General features: G+C 42.2%; 1 protein-coding gene across 4 annotated transcripts in view; it reads left to right on the top strand.

The window, feature by feature from the left end:
- The first annotated feature begins 1695 nt into the window (after positions 1-1695).
- Positions 1696-22735, top strand: part of arid3c (AT rich interactive domain 3C (BRIGHT-like)) — a 587014-nt gene continuing 565974 nt past the window's right edge. For 3 of the 4 annotated variants that reach the window (XM_063042792.1, XM_063042791.1, XM_063042790.1), the window contains exons 1-2: positions 1696-1907; positions 3598-4329. In XM_063042792.1, coding sequence (XP_062898862.1) covers positions 1869-1907; positions 3598-4329 — 771 coding nt within the window. In that variant the 5' untranslated portion in view covers positions 1696-1868. Of the gene's footprint in view, positions 1908-2526; positions 2754-3597; positions 4330-22735 lie in introns of those variants that run through there. The other variant, XM_063042793.1, reaches the window with a different exon arrangement.

The following is a 22735-nucleotide window of genomic DNA, read 5'->3' as shown; positions in this document are numbered from 1 at the left end:
GGCAATAAAGAGTGGGAATTCTGTCTGACGTTTACCCTTCGATAAGACGTAGAGACAGACTTAGTGGCATTGACTGAGAACAACCATCCAAGAACTACCTAGGGATCTAAGTTACACTACTGTGCAAGTATTGCATTAACTTTGTGTATTTACTTCCAGATTCAACATAGCTAGCTCCGTCATAAGCACATAGCTGAACATCATCAATGTAATATATATATAAACAAAATGTTTATACAGTACCTTGGTTAGATTGTCACAAAGTATTAGATTTGAGTTTGATGCCAAAATCACGAAAACCTAAGTACACACACACAGGCGCACAGTCATATACAGAAAGTTTCTATGATAGCAAACTAAAAAGCTGTTTGTACAGATTCCGCATCAAGAGCTCCTGTACAACATCCGGAATTGTTTAAATTAGTCGTTATGCCCTTTCCTTATCTCCTACATATATTTTATATTTAGTTGACTGGGTTTAATAGCCACGCCTCAGTACAAGTACAACCTCAGCGAAAGCTGCTCGTGTCAATTACTCAGGCTGCAATGAAACTTGTTGCGTAATGAAGTTTTTTTGTGCGTACCGCGTTGGAGGAAGCGAGATTTTTATTGCTTTGTAATTCATATCTAAGATATTCATATAACCCTGTGAAACAAGACAAAATCCAGCCACACTAATTTTACAAGGGGAAGTATCTGACCATCCCACCCCTTATTTTGCTTTGTTGGCTATTGTCGAAAGAACATTTTTTTTCCCATTTCTAAACTTTCAGAATGTTTGATGTTTAAATATCTCAGCTTTCTGCCCCTACCGATCTCGAACTTTACAAGTCCCAACCACACCCAGCGCTGTCGGCGTAAATTTCCCATATGTTGAGAGATCAATAGGTCTTACGGCTGTCACAATTTACCCTCCCAGCCCCCAGGCCTGGCACTCCCCAGATACTCTCTCTCACAAATCTCCCATACGTTTATACTATGTGGGATCCATGATCTCGAATCTACAGAAAATTCGTTGATAATAGAGTTTATGACAGAGCTAGCTCCTGCACAAAAATAACGCACATATTCCCTAGACTTAAGTTATTTTCCCAATTATTTCAGTAAATTGAGACATGCTGGAGGGGGCAGGGGTCGTCGAGGCGACGGTGGCATTGGGGAACTTCTCCTCTCCAGCTCGTCACAAGCTGATACTCCCCCCCCCCCCCCACCTTTGAACGGGAGCCGCTGCAGACACCGGCATACCTTCCGCCCCGACTTGAATCCGATTGCTTTGTTTCTCCCAACTTCACCTGATGAGTTTGCTGCCAAATAACCTCCACTTCTGAACGTGGTCAACAAACGAGAACAAAGTAACCCCCCGCCACATTTTAAAGGTGGTGGGGTGGGGGAGAGAGAGGGCAGATCCACTTTGGGATTGTTAGAAGATTAATCACACTGGAAGTTGTACTACGGTGCCCGCACATTCCTTCTCTCCCCCCCCCACCCCCCCGTTAGACCGCTGCCGCTTCTATTTATCAACAAATTGACGTGTATTTAGCAAATGGGAGCAGAGGTCTGGTGCTGTCAGACCAGGTTACGCAAGCGCCCCAGCGCGTTTCGAGCCACTTGTTGCAATCGGAGGCCGATATTTAATGGTTGGCAGCAATATATATGTGTGTATACTAACGCACACACCACACATACCTCTGTTTATATGCATGTTAAATGCTGTAAGAGAAAAGGAGAGAGAGAGAGAGACCCAAGAGGGATTGCGTCGGGATTATCGAAATCAATAAGGGAAACCTAGACTTTCCGAAGGGATTACACATGTGGATAACGAGCGAGGAAAGTAAAACATAGCAAGAAACAAAACAAATACATAGATCATGGTTGACAACGCGAGTGTAGTGAATAAAGCGGCACTGGTGAGGGTGTATTTTTTATTATTTATATTGTATGCATTGTTTTAATTTTCCTTTTTTGCACTGTCTGTCTCTCTCTTTCTCTCTCTGGTCTCTGGTCGCCCGGAGGCGTAACTCGGCAGCTCTCTCCCTCTGTAAATATTTTAATCAGGTTTGGCGGTCGGGGAAGCGATTTTTGCAGAGATAAAAGTGTTACTAAACAGGAGTCGTGACAAGATCTGCCAATCCTCAGAGCGAGAAAGAGAAAGAGAAGGGAGAAACAATTAAAGAGAGAGGGGAAAACAAGAAACAATCAGTTGGATTGAAAAATATAGACCAGGAGCCGGACTTTGGGAAAATTACATCTGATAAAAAAAAGACAGACGTTTTGTTCGCTTGGTCCATGATTTGAGTTTTTTTATATAGTGAAGGTAAATTCTGAGACATTCTTTAAATAAAAAAAAGTCGGCGGCGATAAAGCGATGCAAATTGTGATCAAAGATCGTGAACACAGAGATTAATTGTGTGGAAACGATCGGCAGCGAATTGAATGAATGAATGGAGGGGAAAGTGGACGATCACTGCCCCTCCCCCTCCCCCAAAAAAGAAAATGATTGATAAAAACAGGCACATGCTAAAAGCAAGTTTTAGTGGCGATACAACTAATCTGACCCCTATTCGTTTTTAAAAGCAGAGGTGAACGGGTTTTGATAAACTTCTGGGAAACAGTAACTATAACGTTGGGTAAGGGGAAAGTGCTTGTATTTGAACATTAGATATACGAAGGAAATAATCGTAACTGCTTTGCGGAGGATATTTCTGTTGATTGCAGAAAGATCACGGGAAGAGAGAAAAATAAATAAAAGCTCGGTAAGTTCTTTTTAAAAGACACTTCCTGTAGTGGCGAAGCGGCGTTGCAGCCGATTGTGGGATTCGTAGATAGGAGTTTCCCTTTACAAATGAAGATCTATATCCTGTAATGTGTTCGTGGAGCATTGGGCATTAACAGTCCTTGCAAAATTAAATTCTGAAAGGGGGTTTGAGCAGGTTGCAATATGCTGGATTCAGAGTTTTTAAAGACAAGATTTAATCAGACATTACGCATTGAATCAGGTAATATTAGTTGTCCAATTCGGTACTTATTTTAGTTGAGGGGCTGCCGACCAACAAATATCACTTTAACAGACTGGATCTGTGATCATTCGTTGTTTGACGATCTCACCCGCCTTTTTTTCTCTTCTAAAGGAGAACAATCGACTTTCTAATTATAAAATGTACACAAGGCAAGGCAAATTTTAGTCGGTTAGCCGCGGATTGGGTTGGAGAGTTTAATCCATTCTTATTTTGGATTGCAGAACATACTAGTCGAACAACTGCGATTTGTTTTTATTTTTTAAGAGTGCGACCCGCTTTTAAGGTCCTGTTAAAATTTTATCCAAAGACTTCGAAAGGTTATCCATGCATTTCTGAACAGCTCTTGAGTTTGTTGAATTTAATTCGCATTTCCCGAGGTGTATGCAGTATCATCCTGCCATTCTGATTAAGTTAACAATGCAATGTAACAAAGTTGAGTCAGTTTCCTCTCTTGAACGTGTTGCAGATTTGGAAATAAACCGCGTTATACACGTCTATGACCGGGGTGCTAGTGGGGCTAGGGGAAGTTTTTGTTTCGTTGTCCGCCTCTCCCTTCTTACTTTTATTATCTTGTGAACAGCAAGGCTTGGTGGCCTCTAATGGAATCAGCCTGATCTCTTCTGGAAGTCCACACTGCCAGGCTCCCCACGGCATGAAGCTGGAAGCGGTCATGGAAAACCTGCAGAGGCAGCAGCAGGCGAGGCTGGAGATGGAAGAGAGGCAGAGGAAAGAGAGGGAGAGAGATGCGAGACGAGTCGGCGGCGACACCCAGAACCAGCAGCACCAGCAACAGCAGCAGCAAGCGATGACCGCAGCTGTCCACCAGCAGCTGGCCGCAGCCCAGCAGGCAGCCGCCCTGGCAGCGGTCCGAGCCGCGGCCATGGCCGGTCTAGGGGACGCGGGGCTCGGCTCGAGCGGGGCCACCCGGCCGCTCATCGCAGCGGAGCGCCGCCGCCGCCGCCTGCCCTCAGGACTCACCGAATCCGAGGAGGAGGAGGAGGAGGAGGAGGGCGACGACGAGGAGGAGCTGGGACGCGATCCGGAGCCCGGGGAGGACGAGGAAGAAGGGAACGAAGAGGAGGAGGAAGAGGAGGAGGAGGAGGAAGAGGAGGAAGGGATGGAAGACGATCAGATCCATCGTGTTCCCGGGGTGCCAACCCCCGGGCAGACTCTGAAAGGGACCCCAGTGCAGCTCTCCAGATTCGGGCAACACCACTACCACCTCCCCGGCCAGTCTCACTCTCCAGTCGGGATCCCCCAGCAGGCACAGTCCCAGCAACAGGAGTGGACCTACGAAGAACAATTCAAACAGGTAGGCGATCTACAGGGTGTTTTATTTGTCCTAACTCACCTGCGGTATCCCACTGTCGCCCAGTGTGAGGGGACACCGGCACATGAGGCCAGCAAGGTCAATTCATGTGGCACAGTGAGAGTTTCTTCCCATGATATGCTTCATTCTTGTTTTGTCGTTATATTGGGTTATTGTTAGCAACAAGGGATTAATAGAATATCCTCGTTACCTATGGCGTGTTTCATTATGGATCATTTACCACTCACTGAATTGTACCGAATAATATTTGAAACAGGTTGTGCAAAATTTAGTTGAAATAGAAAACTTGAGCCAAGATTGACAGGTAGATCTTAACAAATGAATATGTAAATATAGTTATGGATCGTGAGCAGAGACTATTAACTGGCAATGTGTGCTGCATATCATGTTACATCATATTGAAGAAACAGAGACTATTCACTGGGTAAAACATGTGTATCATGTATACAGTATTGCAACAGGTAGTTTTACTTCATGTTCCCTTTCACCTTAACAGCTTCAAATATGTTCAACATTTCTAATGTATGCTCTACTCATCTATAGTGGAGACGGAGTGTAAGAACATATTAAACTGATAATAAAGCTCATTATTAATTACTACATATTTTACATCTAAAAGTCAAACCAAGTTGTAGTCAATTTTCTCTCATTGATTTTCTGTCACTAGATGTCGATAGCAGACATTACTAAAGCATTTCCTTCCAGCCCTGTGGTGTGGTGTTAATCAAGTGTGAAAAATAGATCTGATGGCAGCAAGAATATGTACAACTTTCTACAGTTACAGTCCCCATGTTATTTTCCATGTTTTCCTATTGTATCTTAATGCTTTCCTCTACACATGACCAAACTGTAGTCAATTATGTTTTAATCTTTTGCTCATTCTGAGAGGAGTGAACTTGCTAACGAATCTACTGTTGCTATTAATATTGCAGTTTTAACCTTGATTTGGCCAAGCAAGCCAGAGATGACTTCTTGTTCTATTGAAAGTTCTAATTCCCTTGTGATGTGTGTGATGTTTCGGTATTTTGGGCCAGGATAGAGTTTGCAGCAATTTGATAACCTTGCTAGGAAACTCACCAAATTCACTGGAAAGTTCAGATAATGACAGCTACAGGTTTGAGCCCAGGGTCTATATTGAGTCTCCGATAATGTGCACTGAGTCCACTAGCTTTCTTTCAGTGTTTTGTAGCCAGCACGCAGAAGACTGGCCAGGGTGTGCACTCTTGATTGAAATCCAACAACTGTTGTTGGAAATTCACTTGCATGGATATGATGTGAGGCTGGGATAACGTTTAACTCTAATGCCTGCCAACTTTGTCAATGGCACTGGGAGAGTTATGGTAATTTACAAGATGCACTAGAGGGTGAATCACATTGTAGTGTTTCTTATAAAAAATGAATGTATCAGTCCTGTCATGAGATTTATACTTCTATCAGTATCTTTATTAAACAGGTTTGTTTAGCTGTGATCTATACAAAAGTGGTAAAATTTGCATTAGATAAAACCCTATATTTTTATTACGTACAGGTAGCCTATAAAACACTTTCAAAGAGATTGTGTTCTAAGAGATGGGGCTTATTTTGTACCTTAGATTATTCTCAATATTCATTGCTTAATCTTACTGTGCAAGTTTAAAAGCTAGAAAATTTCTCTTGTGAGTAGTGTTTTGTCTTGTCATAACTACTTCGAATTGTATGTATCTAGTTCTCTCTTTTATCTAGCATAGTTCAATTTTACTTTGTCCTTATGCATGCAAAAGGGCAGGGAAGGAGAGTCTAGAGGTGCTTTTTTTTCCCAAGGCATGGACGTCTAGATCTCAAGGGAATAGTTTTAAGATGAGAGGGAAAAATTTTAAAGTAGATTTGAGGGGCATGTTTTTTTTACACAGAGGGGTGGTGAATATTTGGAATGAGCTACCAGAGAAGGTAGTGTAAGCAAATACAAATATAATATTTAAAAGACATAGGGACAAGGACTTGGATCTGAAAGGAGCAGAGGGATAAAGTTCTCATGTTGCTGCTAACCAGTAGCAAAAATGTAAGTTAGTTATCTGTAAAACTAAGACAATGTGTAGAAAATACTTCAAAATATTGGTGATTGTTACAGGGCTGATTCATCTACTGTTAAAAACTCATTTCTCCAAGGCAAACAGTGTGACTCTAGCTGAGTGAATGAGATTAGTGAGAAAACAGAGCAGTTCTGGAAGTTCACCAGCAGCTTTTTTTTAAATGCTCTTTTCCTTTCAGTAGTTTTGATATTATGTAGTTCAGCCTTACAAGGGTTAATGCCAAATGAAAATAATGTTTTGATGCAGGAGTTTGCATGCAATGACATCTGTTCAAATTTAAAGTAAGGCAATATGTGAAGTGAATTGATTTGAAATGAGAAATAGAATTTTATTTGATCCACCCATCCAGTTCTTGGAGTTCCATAAAAAATATAGTGAAGTCTGCCTGGAGGAAGGTGTTCTCCAATCACAGGATTCAGATAGTAAATATGTTTGGGATATTAGTTAGCCTGTTGTTATATGCATTCTTTCAAATTATTATCGTGCTTGTATAGTATATCTCCACATACTATGCACAGCAGAATTGTAATGATCGTTATTGTTCAGTATATGAGTGATTCAAGACAGTATTAGTATGGTGCCAGAAGTTAGTCTGTAAATATATTAGTATCAGCAGCTACAAAGAACACATTTTGTTTTGGATTACAAGAATCCAGTGGAAAAATTTATACAGCTAACAAAAAGAAACAGCCTGTGATTTTTATTATACTTCGTGATATCGTCATACACATCACAAAGTCTAAAGTTCGATACTATGTTTGCTGATCTTACTGAAGACAGTAGTCGGTGTTGGCTCCTGTGGTTGGAAACAAAGGAAAATAAGGCAAGATTCCTGTTCCCAATCATTATCCAATGAGCCTTTACTGGAAAACAATCGGACATCGAGTCATGAATGGATTGGAGTCAGTTACGATGCCTCCCATGACCAAATTGGTTGCTGTCACTGTGAAGAACAGTAACTTGACAAGGTATCTGGAGGATGCTAGGTAGCTCTGAGCAATGCTTCAGCTTCAGAACTGGGTTTAATATCAGTGGCATATGTCATGAAATTTGTTATTTTGTGGCAGTACTACAGAGCAATACACAGGAAAAGTATAAATACAATGAGATCTATAGAAATATATATATATATTTCTCACCCCTTATAGATGGTGTGTATGTGTACTTTTCTCTCAATCTTGGGTCCTCTACCAGAGACCCCGGGGGCTTGAGGTGTCAGCGCAGTATCCTTGCTGTTCCTAGTAGTGCGCTCTTCTGGACCGAGACCTCAAATGTTGCTCCTGGGATTTGTTGGAGTCTCTCCCAGTCCAGGTGTCACAGCTCCAAGTGCTCCCATCACCACCAGGATTACTCCAGCTTTAACTGTCCACATACTTTCTATCTGCTCTTTCAAACCCTGGTATTTCTCCAACTTTGCATATTCTCTCTTCCTGATGTTACTGCCATTCTGGATTGTCACATCTATTGCTTTCTTCTGTTCCTTTTCCAATGTTACATTATCTGGTTGGTCAGTACCTGCTTATCAGTCTGTATTCGGAAGTCCCACAGGATCTTAGCTCTGTCATTCTTCACTACCTCCTTGGGTGTTTCCCATTTGGACTTGGGAGTGTCCCATCCATACTCAGCACAGATGTTCCTGTACACAATTCCTGCAACTTGGTTGTGCCTCTCAGAGTATGCTGACCCTGCCTGATTCTTGCACCCTGCTGCTATGTGTTGGATGGTTTCAGCTAATTCCTTGCAGAGTCTGCATCTTGGGTCTTGTCTGGTGTGATAGACCCCTGCTTCTATAGCTCTTGTGCTCAGTGCCTGTTCTTGTGTAATCATGATTGCCTCTATGCTGTTCCTCAGCCCTGCGATATCCAGCCATTGGTAGGATATATATCCAGGTATATATATATAAAATGGAAAGAGAGGCAGCAACATCCAAAGCCCGATCGGCGATCTGGAACTACCTGTCCTGAATGCGGAAGAACTTTCAAAGCCAAGATTGGACTCATAAGCCACTTGAGATCCCATAAGTAGATCAACAGAACAAAGACCATCATCCTTGACCTCGAGGGGTAGCCATGACGACTATGTGTGTATATATATATATATACTGTATATATTTTAAGGAATTGCCCTTTGAAGATGCCCTTGATGCTGGGGAGAGTAGTGCCCATGATGGAACTGGCTGAGTTTTCATCTGTCCTCAACTTTTTCCAGTCCCGTGCAGTGGCCCCTCCATACCAGATCACGATGCAACCAGTTAGAATGCTCTCCAAGTTACACCTCTAGAAATTTGCTATCATAAGCAAAGCCTTCAGGAGAGAAGGCCAAAACAAAAAAAGCACTTAGTAAATTACTGTTTCCACTTTAATTTTCAGTTCTCATGACTCTAAGAATTAAGGGTTAATATAGAATGTACAGACATTAAAAAAAAAAGTTGTAAATGAATTAGATTGTGTATGCATATGAATTGGTGTTACACTGTTTTTATCTTTTATATTAATGGGTGTAGGAGGAACAACCAAGGCTGTTAACCACAGCTATCAAAAAATAGTTTCCAGCAGTGAGGAACTACTTTGCCATCTGCTTCTGATTTGCAAAGTACCAGGTATCAATTATGGACAGAGCTTAATTTGACATGGAAAATAGAAGCACTAACAATCTCCGATCATTAGGATTATTTTGCAATAGTTCCTCCTCCCCTCTCCGACCTCTCCTTACTGCGTATTTTTCATCAGGCTCATTTGGAATTGCTCAGGACTACACGGAGTTGTTGCTTAAATGAGAGTGTAGCAGGAGGTAATTGTTAACAGAGGTTTGGTCTTTGCATCAATGTATCTGCTCCTCACACAGGGAAAGAGAGATTGCACATACAGTCCTCAGAGGTGGAACTGCAAAGTGTAAGATAAGCGTTGTCTGTGAATTGCACATTGGATGTAATTTGACTCAAAAAACCAAAAAAAAGGAAGTAGCAGCAGAAGTTGGATTAATTACTTCGCATTGTGTCTTCGTTCTGAAGATACCAGTTCTCTCTTAACAATGTTTTTAAGGAATTTAAGATTAGCTTTATTTGTCACATGTATGTCAGAAGAGACAGTAGTATGCTTCATTTGTGCCCATAGCCAACACAGTCCGAGGATGTCCTGGAGGCAGCCCACAACTGTCGCCACGCTTTCAGTGGCAACATAGCATGCCCACAATTTACTAACCCTGACTTATATGTCTTTGGAATGTGGGACCTAACCCATGCTGTCACAGGGAGAACATAGAAACTTCTTACAGACAGTGATGGGAATTGAATCCTTATTACTAGCACTGTAAAGTGATCCACAAACTGCTACGGTACTGTGTTGCCTCAAAATATACAACTTCTGCCTTGAAGTCATGTTATTGAGGCAATTTAGCGTAGTAATATTTGGTCGGATACTTTTATTTACATCGCAAATTTTGTCCCAACTCTCCTGAAGCCCAAATTTTTGATAGGTATTCATTCCATAGGATTTCATTGCTTTACAACACCTTGCCCAAGCAGAATTTCTGATTTAATAAAAAAAATGATCAAAATATTGCTCATAGAAAATGAAATCTCCTTCTCTGGTTACCTTGGCAACTCCATGCCAGTGCACTGAACTGCTGATGTCAGAGACAAGTTAGAGGTCAGGTACAAGTGCATCTGATTTCTGAGCTCAATAGCCCAACACTGAGCTGAGAAACCTGTTGTAATTGGTATCCAACCCCTCATCTCTGTGCTATTGCTTGTGTAAGTAGCACAGTCCTATTCACTTGATCGGCCTTGATTAAAAATGTATTTGTTTATATTTTTTAAATTTTTACTGTTTAAATTAATTTCAGTAGATTAAGTTATTTTGTTATTATAAAGTTTTTCTTTAAAAAATTATGATGTTTATTTGAAATGTTTTCAAATCTCTCAAAGCTTTTTAAACACAGGTCTTTGATAATGACAGCCTGTCCAAAGTCCACTAAGGTGTTCAGGGAGACTGTCCTGGGGATTTACCACTTGAGACTGAGTGGCTGCTCACCATTACAGATTGCTATGGCAACGGTTATGGACGTGACCGCTAGAAACTTCAGGGACTTGCGGACACAGCTCAGCATGTGACTGGAACCAGCCTCCCCACTATGGAACCTGTCTATACTTTTCATTGCCTCAGTAAAGCTTTTACACTGTATTCTGCATTGTTATTGCTTTATCTTATTCTAGATCAATGAACTGTGTAATCATTTGAAAAGTGTGCAAGACAAGTTTGTCACTATACTTTGGTATATGTGACAATAATAAACCATTAGCAAATCCATACCAGTCCACCTCAGGGCATCCAGGCTTCCAGGTTAATGGATCCCCTGGAGGCAATGGCAGATATTGGACCAACACAAGGTGGCTACAGTAGCCAGTCTAGTTCAAGCCCAGTCCAGCTATGAGCCTCTGTGGCTCACTGGGTAAATGGAGTGATTGCAAAGAGAGTGAGGCTGGAAGCCTAAAGTGGGGAACAAGTTGCCTACTCGACATTGCCTGTGGTCCCCATACTAGAAATAAAGAGCTAAATAAAACCTGTGAATGCTGGAAATGAAGAAAATGAAAAATATCTTGCGGTCATTTGTTCATTCTGAGTAGTGTCATATAACATGGGTGATCATGGTCTTTCCATGACCATGGTTGTTCTTGGCAAATTTTTCTACAGAAGTGGTTTGCCAATCCTTTTTTCTGGGCAGTGTCTTTACAAGGTAGCTGACTCCTGCCACCATCAATATTCTTCAGAGATTATCTGCTTGGCATTAATGGTCGCATAACTGGGACATGATATGCACCAGGTGCTCATACGGCCATCCACCACCTGCTCCCACGGATTCATGTGATCCTGATTGGTGGACTAAGCAGGTGCTACACCTTGCCCAGGGTGACTTGTAGTCTAGTGCAGGGGAGGAATGCCTTTCACCTCCTTGGTAGACACGTAACTCCACCACACCACCCTCTCTTTCAATAGGATAGACAAATTCTGGAGTTGAGCAAGCTCTTGCATATTTTCAATTGAGTTGTTATTAATCAATTTAGTCATTGGATAATACCATAAAACAGAAGCAGACATCATGATGCTTGAAAGAAACTAACAACATCTCTTCTAGTCCAAGAACATACATTTACCATCTCCACTCTGGTTGAAGCAAATGAGTGTGAGTGAATCATAATGAAGGAAATGAAATGAATATGTGACAGGTTTCACAGTGCATAGTTATCACCTGCACAGTGGGATACAGCAAGTCTGTTATCTACTTGGGAAAAATATTTCAAAAGAGCTCTTCTGCTTAATCACATTTTCTGAACATTGTCCATATGGGTGTACTACTGTTGGTGCTTTTTGGAAAGGAGGAATGGTTAGAAATAGGCAAGGAAGTTAAAATGGGAAATGGATAATTAGAGTTTTGGAGCAACTTGTTTGCTGATCTTTGTTGCCTCCTGATTGCTTAATTTAAGATTCTCATCATTTTATTTAAATCCTTTCATAGTTTCAACATCCTCAGTTCTTTAACCTTTGTCAGCACCACATCCTTCTGAAAATTTTACATTTTTCTGAGTCCCGTTCAGCTACTTGCCTCAGCTCTTCAGATCCCCTGATCTGAAATGCTCTTTCTATGTATCTTTTCTATTTTTAATGCCTTACCACTCCTTTTAAGGCCATTTTGTTAACCACCCCTATGAGAATATTTATTAACTCCTTCTGGTATCATTTTTAGTTCTGCCTCATTTTTAGGCTGATTTTGACTCCCTGAAGCAGCAGTGGAAGTTTTTCTTTATTGGATAATGCACAATGAATGCAGAAAATGCTGGAAAAAGCAAGTCAGGCACTATCAGTGGCAAGCAAAAACAAGTTAATGCTTCACCAAAACTGAGAAAAGTGAGGAAACAGGCCTGTTTTAAGTTGCAAGGCAGAGGAAGTTGTGGAGAGAATAAACAGCCCCCATTAAAAGGGTGGAAACCGAGAGAATCCAGATGCAACAAATAGTACTGATGCTATCCGAGAGAAGATGGTGAAGCCAACCTTCCCTCTCCCTCTTCTTCTATTTCCCACTCTGGCCTCTTATCTCTTCTCACTTGTCTAGCACCTTCCCCTAGGTCCCCCCTCCTTCCCTTTCCCCTATGGTCTGCTCTGCTATCCTATCAGATTCCTTCTTCCCTAGCCCTTTATCTTTCTAACCCACCTGGCTTCACCTATCACCATATAGCTATCTTCTTTCCCCTCCTCCCACCTTTTTATTCTGGCATCATCCCTCTTCCTTCTCAGTCCTGAAGAAGAGTCTCGGCCCAAAACATTGACTGCTTATTCATTTCCATAGATGCTGCCTGACCTGTTGAGTTCCTCCAGAATTTTGTGTGCGTGTTACTTTGTTTATTTTTTGGTTGTCTTACTCAGGAAGGCACTAGAATAATGCATAATCTCAATACAAACAGTCGCTTGTTTGATTCAGACATAAAATTTAAAAATAGATTTGAATCAGGTTTATTATCACTGATAAATGTCATGAAATTTGTTGTTTTGTGTCAACTGTACAATACAATATATTTAAAATTACCATAAATTCCAAGAATTAATGATTAAATAAATAAGCAAACAGGCAAACAAACAGACTGCGTGAAAGTGGATTGGACTGTTCAGAAATCTGATGGTAGAGGGGAATTAACTGTTCCTAAAATGGTGAGTGTGGATCTTTAGGCTGTTTTACCTCCTAACTTACGGAGTTAGGACTTATGGCTGCAGATTTCAGCTGTCCTGGTTTCGAAATAGTATAATTAATAATTCCCTTGGGAGATTCATGCAAAAAGACGCTATTCTCAGGCACCATCTTTCTTTACTGTTATGCCAATGTTGATTATATAAACTTGTCACTAAGCCAGAAAACTAAACGGGGTTTAAATTCTAAAAACTTTAAATTCTCAATGACTCTTTATAGAAAGGCCTAGAGAGAGTGGATGTGGGGAAGATGTTTCCTATGGAGGGGAGTCTATGACCAGAGGGCAGAGCCTCAGAATGAAGGGACGTTCATTCAGTAGAGATGAGGAGGAACTCCTTTAGCCAGAGAGGGTGTTGAATCTGCGGAATTCAGGATGGCCTTGGAAGTCATGTCATTGGGTATATTTAAAGTACATCGAAACATAGAGTGAACTGCATCATTAACGTCAACAACCAACACAAGGATATCATTAGGTATATTTAAAGCAGAGGTTGATAGCTTCTTGATAAATAAATACTTCAACGGTTATGGGGAGAATGTAGGAGAAAGGGGTTGAGAGAGATAGTAAATAAGACCATAAGACCATAAGATACAGGAGCAGAAGTAGGTTATTTGACCCATCGAGTCTGCTCCGCCATTCAATCATGGGCTGATCCAATTCTTCCAGTTATCCCCACTCCCCTGCTTTCACCCCATACCCTTTGATGCCCTGGCTAATCAAGAACCTATTTATCTCTGCCTTAAATACACCCAAAGGCTTGGTCTCCACAGCCGCTCTTGGCAACAAATTCCACAGATTTACCACCCGCTGACTAAAGTAATTTCTCCGCATCTCAGTTCAAAAAGACGTCCTTCAATCCTGAAGTCGTCCTAGAATAACCCTACCATGGGAAATAACTTTGCCATATCTAATCTGTTCAGGCCCTTTTAACATTCTGAATGTTTCTATGAGATCCCCCCTCATTCTCCTGAACTCCAGACAATACAGCCCAAGAGCCGCCAGACGTTCCTCATACAGTAACCCTTCCATTCCTGGAATCATTCTCGTGATTCTTCTCTGAACCCTCTCCAATGTCAGTATATCCTTTCTAAAATAAGGAGCCCAAAATTACACACAATACTCCAAGTGTGGTCTCACGAGTGCCTTATAGAGCCTCAACATCACATCCCTGATGGAATCAACCATGATGGAATGCTGGAGGAGACTCGATGGCCCAAATGACCTGGTTCTGCTCCGATGTCTCATGGTCTTATGTTTCAGAAGTACAAATGTTTGTATATTTGGCACAAGTTACATGGGTTTCCCATTGTATTCTGTGTGGCAGCACATGACTAGTGAAGTAATGATAAAGTAAAACTGTGGAAATGCTGTGTCTGCAACTATGCTATCAGACTTTGGGACTGAGGGAAGTAATTGTGGTGGGCTATTCTCTCCTCCTCCACCAACATCTGAAGCCAGTCTCTTTACATGGAATTCAATCTGGTAATGTGTGAGGTGATACTCTGTGGAAGGACATACTTCAAGGCTGTCATACGGGGGCATTGGGAGCAGACCCAAATGCAAGATACAGACACTGAAGTTCTAAGAACAGGACTAGGTTTGGCAAGAAAGCAAGGGGAGTGGGGAAGAAAGGATGCTGGACATTGACACAGGCCCTGGATGAGACTAGGATGCAGGGTCTGGGCGAGGACATGGACAAGAAACATGGAACCCGGACAAGGAATAGGAACGAAGAGTCTGGGCTAGGGACACGGTACTCCGGAACTAGAGCCTGGACAAGGACCCGGAACCTGGATCTTGGTTAGGACTAGGAACCGGATCTTGACTAGGAACCAGAATCCGGGTTTAGGTGAGGACAAGACGTGGCTACAGGACTGGACGTGAGACTTCTGGACAGGACGAGTGATCTCCTGGACAGGGCTGGGCGAGGTGCTCCTGGGCTGGGTGAGGCACATGGACAGGACGAGAACATGAAGCCATGACTTGGTCTTGGAAGACAGGACCCTCGGAGCCTTGGACTTGAGCATGGGAAACACGGAGCCTTGGACTTGAGCATGGGAAACACGGAGCCTTGGACTTGAGCATGGGAAACACGGAGCCTTGGACTTGAGCACAGGAACATGGAACACAGGGCCGGGACTCATACACAGCACACAGAGCCAGGACCCAGTCCTTGGGAACAGGACCAAGGGCCGGGGTTCTTTCTATACACAGTACACTGAACACAAAGAGACAGTTCTCCACTCAGGGTAGTGGCAAATGGCCGGACCTACCCAGCGGAGGCGAGGACACTAAGAGACAATTCCAAACAATGACAGACTGTTCCTTATCTTGACACAGCAAGGCACTGGTCTTGCTCTTGTGGTTGAACTTGATGGCGTTACAAGCGAGGACGCAGGCAGGGATCCAGGCAAGGCTTCCAAAGGAAGGGGAAGGGAAGAGAACAGTCCAGCAAATGAAGCTGAACCTAGGAGCTATTTATATAGCCAGCCCAAAATGAGAATCAGATGCCTCAGTTGAGGCACTCAACAGAACAAGGGAGAAAACAGGAAAACGGGAACAAGGATCGATGGACCGGACCGTGAACTGGAATGCAGACTTCATGGACTGGACCATGACAAAGGCGGAGTACAGGATTAATGGCAGGATTCATAGCAGTGTGAAGGAACAGTGAGACCTTGTGGTTTATATCCATAGATCCCTCAAGGTTGGCATGCAAGTTGATAAGGTGGTTAAGAAGGCATATGCTGTGTTGAACTTCATGATTCAGATTGAGTTCAAGAGTTGTGAGGTAGTGTTATAGATCTATATACAGATCTCTGGTTGAAGTACTGTATTAAGTCCTGGTCTCCTCATTACAGGAAGGATGTGGAAGCTTATAGAGGTTGTAGAGTTTTACCAGGATGCTGCCTAGAATTGGAAAGCATGTCTTATGAGGATGGGTAGAGCGAGATTGGACTTGATAGAAGTGTACAAGAAGGTAAGAGGCATAGATCGAGTGGATAGCCAACATCTTCTTCCAGGGTGGAAATAGCTAATACAATGGGGCACACTTTTAAGGTGATTGGAGGAATGTATGGGGGGGGGGTTGCTGTCTGAGGTAGTTATCTTACACAAAGAATGATGTACTGCCAAGGCTGGTGGTAGAGGCAGGTATATTAGGGTCATTGCAAAAGCTCTTAGATAGGCATATGGATGAAAGTAAAATGGAAGACTTTGTGGGAGGGAAGGGTTAGATTGACCTTGTAGTAGGTTAAAAGCTTGGCACAACATTATGGGCAGAAAAGCCTGAACTGGGCTTTGCTATACTGTTCTAGGCTCTACATAAAAGGAGAACAGCTTCAGTATTACAGGAAATGTTTAAAAAATACTCTTATAATCTTGCACTCCTGCTGACAGGCCATCCTGAGAATTGTAATGAACTTCAGTCTTGGAAGGCATCAACACCATGTAAAGAGATCATTTTCACTAGAGCATAAGACTGTGATACATTGGCTGATGGTTGTGAACATTATTGTTAGGGTGAGAGTTTACCCTCAGTTCCAATTGATTTTGGGTAAGTAATCATTCGGAGTGTCATTCTTGTACTGAGTTTCTTCAATCCAGAGCAATACACAAAATGCTGGAGGAACTCAGCACATCAGGCCGCATCTATGGAGGGAAATAAACAGTTGACATTTTGGGCTGAGACCCTTCATCAGGACTGGAAAGGAGGGGAGAAAGAAAACAGGATAAAAAGGTGTGAGAGGAGTACTAGCTGGCAGCTGATTGGTGAAACCATATGAGAGGGAAGTTGGGCCTCCCTCTGGTGCTTCTTGGTCCCCTTCTCCCATGGTCCACTCTTCTCTCTTATCATCTTCCTCCTCCTTTGGCCCTTTGCCTTTTCCACCTAACACCTCTCAGCTTCCTGCTTCATATCCCCTCCCCCACCCACCCACCTTCCCTCTCTCCTGATCTCACCTATCACCTGCCGGCTTGAACTCCTTCTTTTCCCAATTTCATTGATCCTGGCTTCTCCTCCCTTCCGTTCTAGCCCTGATGAAGGGTCTGAAGCACCTTCAATTACTCCAAAAGACTGAGGTTTGGTAAAATACTGAAAGGCTTTTATTCGCTGTACAATACGACCTCCACAGTGAGTGTCTGCCCCCAGACTGAGGGGGAGGGGCAAGGCGAACACCTTTATACAGGACTCTGTGGGAGGAGCCACAGGGGCAGTCAGCAGAGGGGTGTGTCCAGACAGGTAACCCAGTTACAACATATATACATGGTTTACCACAGGGTCTTGCCCTGAAATGTTGACTGTTTATTCCCCTCCATAGATGATTCCCAACCTGCTCAGTTCCTCCAGTATTTGGCTTGATTTGCCCTGGATTTTCAGCATCTGCAGAATCTCATGCATTTCCACTCTCCACAGCTGTACTGGCATCTTAATTTGTGGCTGAGTTTCAGGATATCTGTGCAGACCAATGGAGTTTTGTTTTAAGCCATTCAGGAAGTCACAGCAACAGAACATGGCTGTAAACAATGACTCTCAGGCAGCTGTGGATGTGAAAGTTTGAATGTGGGTTGTTAGATATCAGGGACTGGAGAATTCATGTCATGTTATAAAATGGAATAGATTTAATTACACCAGTGGACTGGGGCAATGTTGCAGAACCAATTCAGAAAGCAGTTGAGTGGTATAAAGACAGCATTAATCTATCTCACTACCACATAAAATGTAAAGAGGGCATTCAATCAATATAAAGGGGCAGGAGATCAGAGTAATCGATCCCTGTACTGAATGCCAGTGTAAAGATATCTCTGAAGGAACAAATGGATTAAAACAGGATGATTCAGTTATACTCACACACAAAGACACACACACACACACACACACACACACACACACACACACACACACCACATGTGTGAGATTCTGCTGATGCTGGAAATCCGGAGGAACACATCCAAAATGCTGCAGGAACTCAGGCAGCATCTATGGAAAGGAATGAAGAGATGACATTTCAAGCTGGACTCTTCATCAAATTCAGTCAGTTGGTTACCTTTTAATATATATTTTTTAATTCTCTGGTGATACTTCCATCCAGTTTTGCATGCCTATGCTATTCCCTTCCATTTTAACTTTGGACTGAAAGGCAGCCATTGTTTACCCAGCTTTTTTTTCTGGAAAATGCTACGAAATAAACCCAGCTCCTCAGCTTACAGAAGAATTATGGAGTCACACCCTCATGCTTCTATGCTTCTGCTGTGGAATTTAGCTTTCTCAATATTTTACATAGCTACAACCTCCCAATATGCAGAAAAATATCTTACAGACTTTATGTTATCGAATTTCAGAGGAGGGATATTATGTTGCAGTTAAAGTCACTGGTGAGACCATACTTGGAATATTGTTCACAGTTTTGTTCACCCTATTATAGAAATGACATTGGCCTGATGGAGAGAATGAAGAAGAAGTTTAGCCTAGAGGGCCTGTGTTATCGGGAGATGTTTGCCACACCAGGTTGTCTTTATTCATTGGTTGCTACTGCTACAGATACGGGAGTCTGCATTTTGATCGGTGGAAGGATTGCTCTGCTATGGAGAGGGAATGACCAGCCACAGGGCCTGGAGAATGTTACTCTGGCTTTGTGTTTTGGATACGGATTTGGACTATAGTCTTTTTTCAGTCCTATAGTTTTTTATATTCAGTGCGTTTTGCACCCGATCTTTCTTATTTTTTGTGTGTTGGGGAGGGGGATTTGGGGGTCGATGTGCCTGTTGCATTTTTGTTCATTTTTGTGCAGAGGGGAGTGATTTGGAGGTTGATTTTCGTGCTGCTGTTCTTTTCTTTCTTGGTTCCATGGCTATCTGGAGAAGAAGATTTTCAGAGTTGTATACTTTGATAATAAGTGAGCCTTTACAACCATTTGAGTGTACGAGAATGAAAGGTGACCTCACAGAAGTTTAGAAAATCATGAGAGAGTGAAAAGAGACCTAAGAGGTAACATCCGTACACAGACGGTGGAGAGTACCTGGAATAAGCTGCCAGAGGAAGAAGTCGAGGCAGGTACATTTTCAATAGTTAAAAGGCATTTGGATAGGAAGGGAAGGACTTGGTGTTTCATGGGCTGAATACAGGAAACTGGGATTAGTGGGGAGAATGCAGTGGTCAGCAAGGACTCGTTGAGCTGAATGGTCGGTTTCTGTGCTGCATAACTCTAGGATTCTATTAACAGGTGAAACACTACTGTCATAGGGACCAATGTCTTGGTTCTAGAACTTAGAACGGATAGAACAAACAGCACAAGGACAGGACCTTCGGCCCTCAGTGTTTGTAGTAACCAATCTAATCTCATCATTTTGTGTCTGTTGCTTAGGAAAATAAAATAAATTGTTATACAGATAAATATGTAGGATCAGTTAAGGTTTGTTGTAGAAAAGTAGGGCTTTTAGTTGAAGAAAATATAGATGTTGCATTTTATGACAGAAGGATATGACAGTCTCAGTAATGGAACGCTGAGGGAGCTGAGTGAGGCAAGGGACACTGATTTGGGAGCCTGTAGGTAAATGGAGTGAGGTTCGATGGTCATTGATCGATAGATCAATACAGCACAGAAAAGAGCAATACAACACAGAAACAGGCCCTTCAGCCCATCTAATACATGCCAGTCTGGTCGTCTGTGTTGTCCCACCTACCTGCACCTGGCTCTGTCATCCAATTATCTATCCAACCTTCAACGCAGCTTGCATCCAGAACTTCCACTCGCAAGTCGATCCATTTGTGACCCACCCTCTGAATGAAGAAGCTCTCCCTTAGACTTCCTTTAAATATTTTACCTTTCACCCTAAATTTAATACCTCTAAATGTTATGCCAATCAAAAAGCTAGCTTTGCTTGCATCTATATCAGATTTGGCAAAATGCCGATGCTTTAAAGCCTTTATGGATAGGTGATTGAAGAGTAGCATTTAGGTCCAGAGAAAGGATAGACAATAGGGAGCTAATGTTACTAGATACAATCTGGGCAATTTTGCCAATGGTTAACGTTCACTTTTAAGTAATGGTTAGAAGTTACTGAAAGATAGATCAGTGATCAGACGGTGCTTAGACTGGTCATGTGATATGTTTCTTCAGAGCAAAGGAATAATATTGTGCATACTGTACGTATTGAAGGGCCATGTTGTACATGATCCCAGCAGATCTGCTGGAGTCACTCCTTGTAGGTATCTGAGCCCTATGTAATATCACCTATTAATAACAAAACTGATGCACTCTACTGCTCAGTGACAATGTCTAGTCAGAGAGCTAGGGTCTGATGCAAGATGCACCCCACCCTTCAGCTCAACACAACTCCATTCTGCTTGTGACTGTGCAACACGCACAAAATGCTGGAGGAACTCAGCAGCCCAGACAGCACCATGTCAGTTTCCTCCAGGTCCTTCAGTGTCCTCCCTTAATCCATAGACGTACGGTTAGAGTGAGGGTTAGTAAGCTGTGGGCATGCGATGTTGGCGCCACTTGTGGGCTGCCCTCAGCACATCCTCGGACTGTATTGGTCATTGACGCAGATGACACATTTCACTGTGTTTCAATGTTTTGATCTACATATGACAAATAAAGCTAATCTTTAATTTTCCTTCAAATTTTTCTAATCAATCTAGACATATAATAACATTAAGAATTGACATTAAATATCATTGATACAATAATTTTTGCTAAACATTCATTTACATATAAATTGATCAACACATTGAGATTAATTAAAATGAAATAAGCCAAAGCCATCTAGCTATTTTATTCAGATTAGTGATTTTGTGATATGCCAACCTTGTTGTAGAGCTTAGTCCTGACCTAAGATACATCCGACACTTCAGTTCAGCAAAACTGAGTCCGGTGGTGGTGTAAGAGGTCAGATCAAATGCCATCTGACTTCCAGCAAGCTCTTTCCTTCCAGGCCACTGCATAAAAGTGCAAGTCAGGGAGGCACTGGTTTGAACAATGCTGTTTGAATAGAGTCATTTTCTCTGGAGCTGTCAGCTTAGCTTGTTGCCAGTTTTTGGAGAGAAGGCCCAACAACTTAGTTGGCTTGTTAGACTGTCAGGGAACGTGATATAACGGGAAACACTGGCAAGTACTGTGGAGCCGCCTGTCTGTCCAGACCCTCGGGCAGGAAGCAGAAGGCTAGTGGTCTTGAGGAAAGGAACCAAAATACAGTTTGTGCTAAGAATGGGGTCAGATTAAAGACTAAAACACAAAATGCTGGAAACACTCAGCAAGTTGGCTGGCATCTGCGGGAAGAGCAAGAGTAAATGCTTTAGGTGGAAGAGGAGTTCTGTAGTGGCCAAACCAAATTGAAACACCGCGCATTTTGTTTTACTTGCATGACACGTCCTCACTCCAATAGTGATTAAAAACCTTTATTTGATCCTTTATTAGCAATTAGCAAACATGCAATCTTGAAACGATGAAACTTAAGTGCACCCAAGTGTAAGCACAGCGTAATTGAGCATTAGAAAGTGATAGGACATTGGCTGGCCCCCAGCTAGGAAAACTTTGCCACAAAGCCATCAATTCCACAATCTAAATCAATGACATACAATGTGAAAAGCAAACTGACGAACAAAACACAAATAGGATGCCCTGACTCATCTGACTAATTACCATAATAAATGATCAATACAGAATACAATGCAGATACAGACAGATACATAGATCCTACAAGTTCTAATAACCTGAAAATGTTCTCTGCTTCTTTTTTCATGGAAGCTACCTTATGTGCTGAGTAATTCCAGTATTTTCTACCTTTATTTAATATTGTCCACTTCTGTTGTTTTTTTGTAGATTTTGATATAATTAGGATGATCCTCCCATAAAAGAAAAGGCCTGGAAATTAGCTTCTGGGATCCATTTCACTTGAAAACAAATCATTTGAGAATAGATCAGTTATAATTGACACATTTAGAATTAGTAAGTTTTGGAAATTCTGAATTTCATAACTTTTTCTGCATGTACACAAACCAAAGCCAATCCAATATTCCCAATTGCTTTTTCTACAATACCCAAGATGATTGGAGAGGGTTCAAAGGAGGTTCATGAAAATGGTTCCAGGACTGAATGGCTTATCATAGGAAGAGTGATGGCTCTGGGCCTGAATTTACGAGAATTCAGAAGAATGAGGGATGTTACAGATAATATACTGGCACGGGTAGAGGAATAGCTGACAGGCAAGAGGCAGCAATTTAGAAGAGTGTGTGGGGATTTCATTGAAACCTACCGAGTGTTGTAAGGACTAGATAGGGTGGATGTGGAGAGGATGTTTCCTATGGTGGGTGTATCCAGAACTAGAGGACACAGCCTTAACATTGACAGGTGACCTTTTAGAACAGAGATAAAGAGGCATTTTTTTAAGCCAGAGAATGGTGAATCTGTGGAATGTTCTGCCACAGACTGTGGTGGAGGCCAAGTCTGTCGGATTATTTAAGGTGGAAGTTGATGGTTTCCTGATCAGTCAGGGCATCAAAGGATATGGCAAGAAGGCAGGTGTGTGGGGTTGACTGGGATCTGGGATCAGTTATAATGGAATGGCAGGGCAGACT

This window comes from Mobula hypostoma, chromosome 3 (assembly GCF_963921235.1).
Source record: "Mobula hypostoma chromosome 3, sMobHyp1.1, whole genome shotgun sequence".
Classification (NCBI taxonomy): Eukaryota; Metazoa; Chordata; class Chondrichthyes; order Myliobatiformes; family Myliobatidae; genus Mobula; species Mobula hypostoma.
This window is presented reverse-complemented; position numbering and strand designations above follow the sequence as displayed.